The sequence below is a fragment of the Gossypium hirsutum genome, chromosome A11, assembly GCF_007990345.1.
Source record: "Gossypium hirsutum isolate 1008001.06 chromosome A11, Gossypium_hirsutum_v2.1, whole genome shotgun sequence".
In the NCBI taxonomy this organism is placed as follows: Eukaryota; Viridiplantae; Streptophyta; class Magnoliopsida; order Malvales; family Malvaceae; genus Gossypium; species Gossypium hirsutum.
Window position 1 is genome coordinate 21,628,606 of NC_053434.1, and position 6,793 is coordinate 21,635,398.

Below are 6,793 nucleotides of genomic sequence, written 5' to 3' on the forward strand. Positions count from 1 at the left end.
CTCCCACACTTAACCAAACTCTATAGATTTAGCCTTTAAATCTAACCTTTTGAATCATATAAATTTGTTGACTTTCTTTCCATATTTTCTTTCATTCCAAAAACCCAAAATCACAGAGATCGGATTTTTGGTGTTAAGAAAAATTCAAATGGTTGTTTGCCAAGCTTCAAAGATCCATCTCCCAACTCCCTTTGCCTCACCTTCTTCTTCTAAAACTCCAACGTCTCTCCTCTTTGAACCCCATTCTTTTTCCCTCGCCCTTTCCCACTCTGATTCTTCTCTTTCCCTATTTCCTTCCATTTCCTTCCCTTTCTCTTCCACCCAAAAGTCCCTTTCTATTCCTCCTCCTTCCTCTTCCTCCACTTTCCTTCTCCTCAAAACCCAAAAGTCTCCCAACCCCAGGGTCCTTTTCGTCGTTGCTGGCCCTTATAAAGGTGGTTCCAAGGTTCTCCTTAGATTTTTTCTTTATAGGAATGATGGAAGCAAGGCTTTTGAGAAGGCTAAAGTTGTTTCCAAGCAAAACGGTATTGAGTTTGATGATAAAGTTGGGGTTTTGATTGATGTCAGTCATGGTTTGAAACTTATGATTTCTGGGTCTGTTAATTTTTTTGCATTGTATTCGGTTTCAAGCTCCAAAGTTTTAATCTTTGGGGTTAACTTGGTGGTTGATACTGATGAAAGTGATGATGGGGTCGCTTTTAAGCTCATGAAATTTGCTGTGATTGATTGTTTGAAGCCTGTTTTCTCGATCAGTATTTCGTTTGAATGGTTGGTTTTAGGGGAGGAAAATGGGGTTAAAGTTTGGAATTTAAGAGAATTAGTGAAAGGGAAAAAGGTAAAGAAAGTGAAGAATTATGGTCTTTCAAATGGTGTAATTGGAGATAACAATGGTGTTTCCAATGGTGGATCAAGTACTTCGGAGATTGTTTCTAATGGTCATTTGGATGGGAAGATTGAAAAACCATCCGTTTCAGGTAAGTTCTATGGGTTTGAACTTTAGTTTTATTGCTTATAAATCTGTTTTCTGAAAGACATAATGGATTCTGTATTTCAGTCTATAATTGTTAGCAATTTTACTTGCAAAAATGCTCAAGTGATTTAGTATAGTGGCATCCTTAAATATATCTTTAGAGTTTATTACCATGATTATATATGTTAAGCTTAATACACACATACAATATAATACTTGCATATACATATTTTGCCTTACTTCACTTAGATGGGCACTCCTTTTTGCACCTTGCGCGTGAGGCAATATAAGGATTCTTGCACTTAGGCTGCACCTAGTGCCATTGACATCCCTGTACCTGTATAGTTAGTGCATTTTGTTAGACTTCAGATAAAGGTCTTTGCGATGCTTGGTATTTAGAAGACGGAACTTTGCTCACTTCTTAGATTAATGTTTCTTGTGTTATGGCTTCTGAGATAATTTACAGGAGATAAAGTACGGTCTGGACTCTAGAGAGTGGTTGGTGTAAATGCATTTCAATGAAGATCTTATAAGAAGAGGTTTAAGTACCTAGTAACATAGGAGGAAGTTTGTTTTTTGGTTGGAATTTATTGTTCAGATCCCAAAGAAAATGATTAAAATTTGGCACATGTCAACACCATCTACTGCCATTTTCCTGTTTCATTAAGTTAGATTTCTAGATCAAGGAGCATAGAGAACTTTAGGATTTTGGCTTGAGCCTTATTAAAAAAAGAAAAAATGGAATGGATTACTTAATCTGGGATCTAGCCCAACCTTTTAGATACGAGTAATAGGTTATTGTTATCATGAATCTTCTGGTGATTACATATGGCTCATTATGATAGCATAACTCAGTTAATTGGCTTTACTTGGACATCCTTTTCATCGCCTTGTGCTATATCCACTTGTTCAATTTTTTATTTTCCCTAACATATTGCTTTAGCATTTATTTAACCAAGCAGTTTGGTGACTATTGTGAGCAAGATGCTGTCAATTGGTTTAAATCATATCGATGTTTTGAGATGGTTAATTATTTATTTTGTAAAGTATAGAGTATGCTCGACTGAGCTCTCTTATATGTTTTCACTTCTGTTTGATTGAAGTTTAGCAGGTGGGATAAATATGCCATTCAGTGTATTTATAGTAGGTCACTATGGAAATAATATATGACACTTGCACAATCTAAGTACTTGGCGAGTTTTTTTTTTCCTTTTCCAATATAATTATCTGTTTTTTTTTTAAAGTACCAAGAAAGTTGACATAAAGTCGGTTCCTTTTTATCTTTGGTTGGCATCTTGATTTGCAGTGAAGCCAAGGTCTGGTAAACACAGACAAGAGTCTGCTGAACCAGGTGCATGCTTTGTGCCATTTGAGCCAAAGGAGGTTAAGGACTTGACATCTGGGAAAGCGTCCTCTATGTCTTTGAAGGCAATTTCAATTCGACCATTGTCCTCTAAGAGGTTCTTGGTCTTGGATACTGTTGGAGATTTGTTTGTCTTGCATGTAACAGACACATCTGTTGGATCAGATGTCACCTGCTACATGAGGCTATTGCCACATGTTATGAAAGTGCAAATGATGGCTGTTTTTCCCGATATTTCTTCGAGTAAGCTTCTCTACTTTGTTCTTTAGTTTTTCCGAAGGCTTTATTTGTTAGAAATATTCGCATGATTAATGGACAGCAATGGGACATGACTCGGAATTATTGCCATTCGGAAGATTCTGGATACCTAGCAAACAGGTAGTGGAGTCTTTCCATTGTTCTTTGCTAATGGGTTATCTTGTGAGCAAAGAACAAGGAACAAAATAAATATTTTGTAGGGCACGAGTTCGGGGTTGCAACATTGAAGTCATATGCTATTAAAACACCCTGTGTTAATAAAAATATAGGAGAAAGAATGAATAGTAAGATAAAAGTTCTGTGGAGCTTTGTTAATGATAATCTTTGCCATTTGACCTCAGCTTTATATTACGTCTATGCCATTAAATGATACTTACCATCATTTTGTAGGAAGACAAACTGTTTGGATATCAGATGGGCATCATTCCATGCATGTGGTGGACATTAGCTCTGCTGTTAACGAAACTGATAAAAGAGAGAGTGAGGAAACTGCTAATATGGATCTCAAGTTTTATAAATTCTCTGATTTCATTAATTTAATATTTTGTCATATATACATACTGCGTTTATCAATATTTGGAGAATACTTTCATATTCTCTTCCATGATTTTGATTCCTTTGTGGTCTTGTCCACAAAATTTTTATTCTTGCTTATGAATGTGCAGAGATTTTAAGAACTCAATTCATCAGTCACTTTATTACTCATTTTTCTTATATATTATTGTAATGTTCCCATGTGTTCTTTCGAGTTTGTTATTCTAGTGCGTGTTTTTCCTTCTAAATTTTGATGAAATGATTTTCTTTTTTCCCTGTTCTATTTGCTAGTTGTTCAAGCAATTTTTACTAGCGAAAAGGTCCAAGATATGATACCTACGGCTGCAAACAGTATTTTGATCCTTGGACAAGGTAATCCCTGGTTTCTTTCTTCCAAAGGCATTTTATCTTATTTTGCAAGGTGTTTCTCGAACACGGGCATGGTTAGATTTTTGTAAGTTTTTCTGTCTATTTGGAATATCCTCATACTCGTGTCATCCACGAATATTGGACATGGATGCTTTGAAAATAAAATAAAATTCGGAGGAACATAGATTCTCTCTGTGAGCAATGCTCCTTGAAATTAGAAATTGACTGGAAGTGCTAGCCTATGCATGTTCTCTGTTCATTCTTTCCAAGGGCAGCTGTTAATTGTATGTGTAAGTAATCTATCATCAAGATATGATGAATTGTTCTCGGGGTTATATGTGTGAATGCATATGAGCATAATACAGATACTGTTATGCTTATTGCATATGCCTTATCTCTGTCCCCCTTCTTTTCCTTTTTGTCACTTTTACCCAAGTTTTGCAAAATCATATATTTTGCGCTCTGCAATGTTCGGTTCTGCGGTTTCCAAAGTTCTTGACTTCACCTTCTTATATTGAACAGGAAGCTTGTATGCATATACTATTTCCTGAAGTGGTTCGGCAACCATATCTTTTTGTGTGGTGAGCTTTCTGTCTTTCTTAGGAGCAAGATCATCTTGGATCCCCTGATACTGATTTCATTGGATGTTTTTGTAGGTATCCGTGTTCCAGGTTGTATTTCGGTGATTATATACCCTCAATTTATTCCTGGACCTGTTTTTTAGTGAGTACGAATGGACTCTTGTGCAAATGGCTAATACATTGATTCTCAGATCGTCATTCCCTAAATTTCAGTTGGCTATCTTGCATCTAGAGTACAGAGGAGTCTAAAGTCAAGATCTGCAGTTGTCATGTGTCTAATGGTGTATAAGGCTTCGAGGACATGGACCTCTTGAAGGTATGTGTGATATGAAGTTTAGTTTATCAAAATAAATATTGGGTAATTTAACATATGAAATTATGTAGGCCAGCCAGATTTATGATTGTGTTCTTAGTATTTATGGTAAGTTTGGGTGGGAAAAAAGATGAAGTTTTAGGGTTTATGGATACTGTTGAGAACCTTGCTTGGACTCTTCATTTTCCTTTAATACTCATGTTTGAAATTTGTTTCTGATACATATTCGAACAAGGATAATAAGACCCTCCAATTATATGGAAAAAGAATTTAATATTCTCATTTTGAACATGTATCCATTAGGTTTGAACTGGTCAAAGTGTTATCCTATAAGGTGGCTGAAACGGAAAGAAATATATCTATAAACTCTAGGTAGTGATAAGCTTAGGCATGCGGATTGAACTAAGGGATTTGATTTTGAAAATATGGCTTACAGTTGAAAGTCACGCAGTTTATGATTTTCATTGTGATTCCCGTGTCTTGCTTCTGGTTAGCAATCTCTTATTCATTTTATCGAGCTATAATTTACTTTTCTATAACATACAGATAATCACGGGACAAGTCAGATGCTGCTGATAGAGATACGGGTCCTGAGAGATATTTGATCTTTTTCAACTATTCGTAGCCAACATCTACCTCTGGCTCCAGTTATGCTAGCCACAAAATCAATTTGCAACTGAAGCTTTGGTCGCCACATTACTCCGTTTCATCTTCGACGGCAAGCAATAAATTACATCTTGTGGTGTTTACTGGATGACTGAGGTGATAAAGATGGAAGCTAGTGTGTATGATCTTTTATGAAACTCCATTGTTGTAAAGCTTTTCTAAGGTTAGTCACTATGTCAACTTCTGAGAAATAAAATCTGAAGGGGGTGACTTGACAATTCATGTATTTTTATCGTGTTCATGTGTGATTTCGAGTCATAATTTTGTTTAATTTGTTCTATATTTATATAACTTTTGGCATAGCTTTTGGCGTGTTCCTATATTTGGCCTTTCGTTTTCTTGTTTTGTCATGTGCGGCGGACATTTTATGGTGTCTAACCTTGGAAGCATTTGCTCATGTTACAATTTCAAGTATAGCTAAGAATGAACCTATTTAGCTTTGTTTTTGGGCTTGGATATTGCTTTGCCAGTTTATTTTACTTGTGATATAATTACAATTGCTCTACAATTACAACCACTGCCTATAAATGCTCTCGAGCTCTTGAACTAGATATTAAGATTCGACTCGTTCGGTAACTTGAGTTGTTCGTATTTTTACAATAACCTGAACTTGAAGGGTTATTTATTTATTTAAATTGAACTCGATAACTTATGAGCACAGATGTTATTGGTGTGACGTGATAATGGATGCGTATTCTTCACTCAGTACACGAGTGAAACACTTGTGAGCTGTTTCAGTCTGATATTAAGATATTGGAATTTGTGGTTGAAATTTTGAGTTAAATTTGAATATTTTTCTATGCAAAGACATAACTACCACGATGTAAATGATGATGATTCAAGATGGCGTCACTTTATGTTGACAAATATGACAGCTAAAACGATGATAAGGTTGAAGATGAAGATGAAGAATAGACCCAAACCATTTGTAATTTTTGTTTTCTTATGTGGTTTTATTTTTCTTCTTAAAAGATATTTTATATTCATATAATATTTGATGCCGTATTCTAATAATTTTCATGTCATGTTCATATTTTATTTTATTATAGTCATGTTGTGTTCAAAATATTATCAAAGTTTAAAAGATTTAAAATAAAATAAATGGGACCAATAAAGCTAGTGGCATAGTGAACCTCTCTCCCCACTCGGTGAAACCTACGTTACATACGAAGTGAGACAAAAACTGACGGCCATGATGAGCCCTACACTGGGGACCCACCTATAAAGTATACTCCTCTACCATTCATTTTTTCTCTTCATGATGGGTGACAACCACATGTCATCCACATGCCCATGCATATCAAGTTGGCCAAAGTCCTCAAAGAGTGGTGATCAACTGATATTGCCCTACAATGGCAACTGGATATGATGAACTCACGGACCATTCCTTGTTTGCCTTGTTTGGATTGGATTTTCACTTTGATTTTTATGCATCTATTTTCCATTTCATTTTGGATTTTATTTTATTTAATATTTTACTCCTAAATTTGTTTTTTTTAAGTTCAATTATAATTATTAAATATAGGTAATATGCACCTTTTTAACTTCGACTAAAATCAAACTATTACGAAGTAAAAACGAATAGATTCATAATTAAAATATATTCAAATTTAGATCATAATATATTTAGACATAGCACATTGGTGAGATTTTTTTTTTGGTACAAGAAGAAGGAATAAACCATAACTATATTAAGCATGATTAAACCATAACTATATTAAGCATGATTAAATCATTCC

General features: G+C 34.9%; 1 protein-coding gene across 8 annotated transcripts; it reads left to right on the top strand.

The window, feature by feature from the left end:
- On the top strand, positions 1–5,356 carry LOC107893762 (uncharacterized). 8 transcript variants are annotated; one of them, XM_041081345.1, is made up of 8 exons: positions 1–974; positions 2,277–2,576; positions 2,986–3,071; positions 3,417–3,497; positions 4,017–4,075; positions 4,151–4,165; positions 4,267–4,391; positions 4,935–5,356. In XM_041081345.1, exons 1-4 carry the CDS (start codon positions 149–151, stop codon positions 3,456–3,458), a joined length of 1,254 nt encoding a protein of 417 aa, XP_040937279.1. In that variant the 5' UTR covers positions 1–148; the 3' UTR covers positions 3,459–3,497; positions 4,017–4,075; positions 4,151–4,165; positions 4,267–4,391; positions 4,935–5,356. The 8 variants fall into 8 exon arrangements, with proteins under 8 accessions (XP_040937279.1, XP_040937280.1, XP_040937277.1 ...); XM_041081346.1 differs by having other exon boundaries at positions 4,289–4,391; XM_041081343.1 differs by having other exon boundaries at positions 2–974; positions 4,151–4,217; positions 4,289–4,391.
- The last annotated feature ends 1,437 nt before the right edge of the window (positions 5,357–6,793 follow it).

Bases quoted from the DNA above. Each gene is read 5' to 3' on its own strand.
- LOC107893762 (XM_016818846.2), top strand. From the start codon at position 149: ATGGTTGTTTGCCAAGCTTCAAAGATCCATCTCCCAACTCCCTTTGCC. The intron at 2,577-2,981 runs GTAAGCTTCTCT...ATCATTTTGTAG, and splicing joins TTTTCCCGATATTTCTTCGA to GAAGACAAACTGTTTGGATA. The intron at 3,498-4,016 runs GTAATCCCTGGT...TATATTGAACAG, and splicing joins TATTTTGATCCTTGGACAAG to GAAGCTTGTATGCATATACT.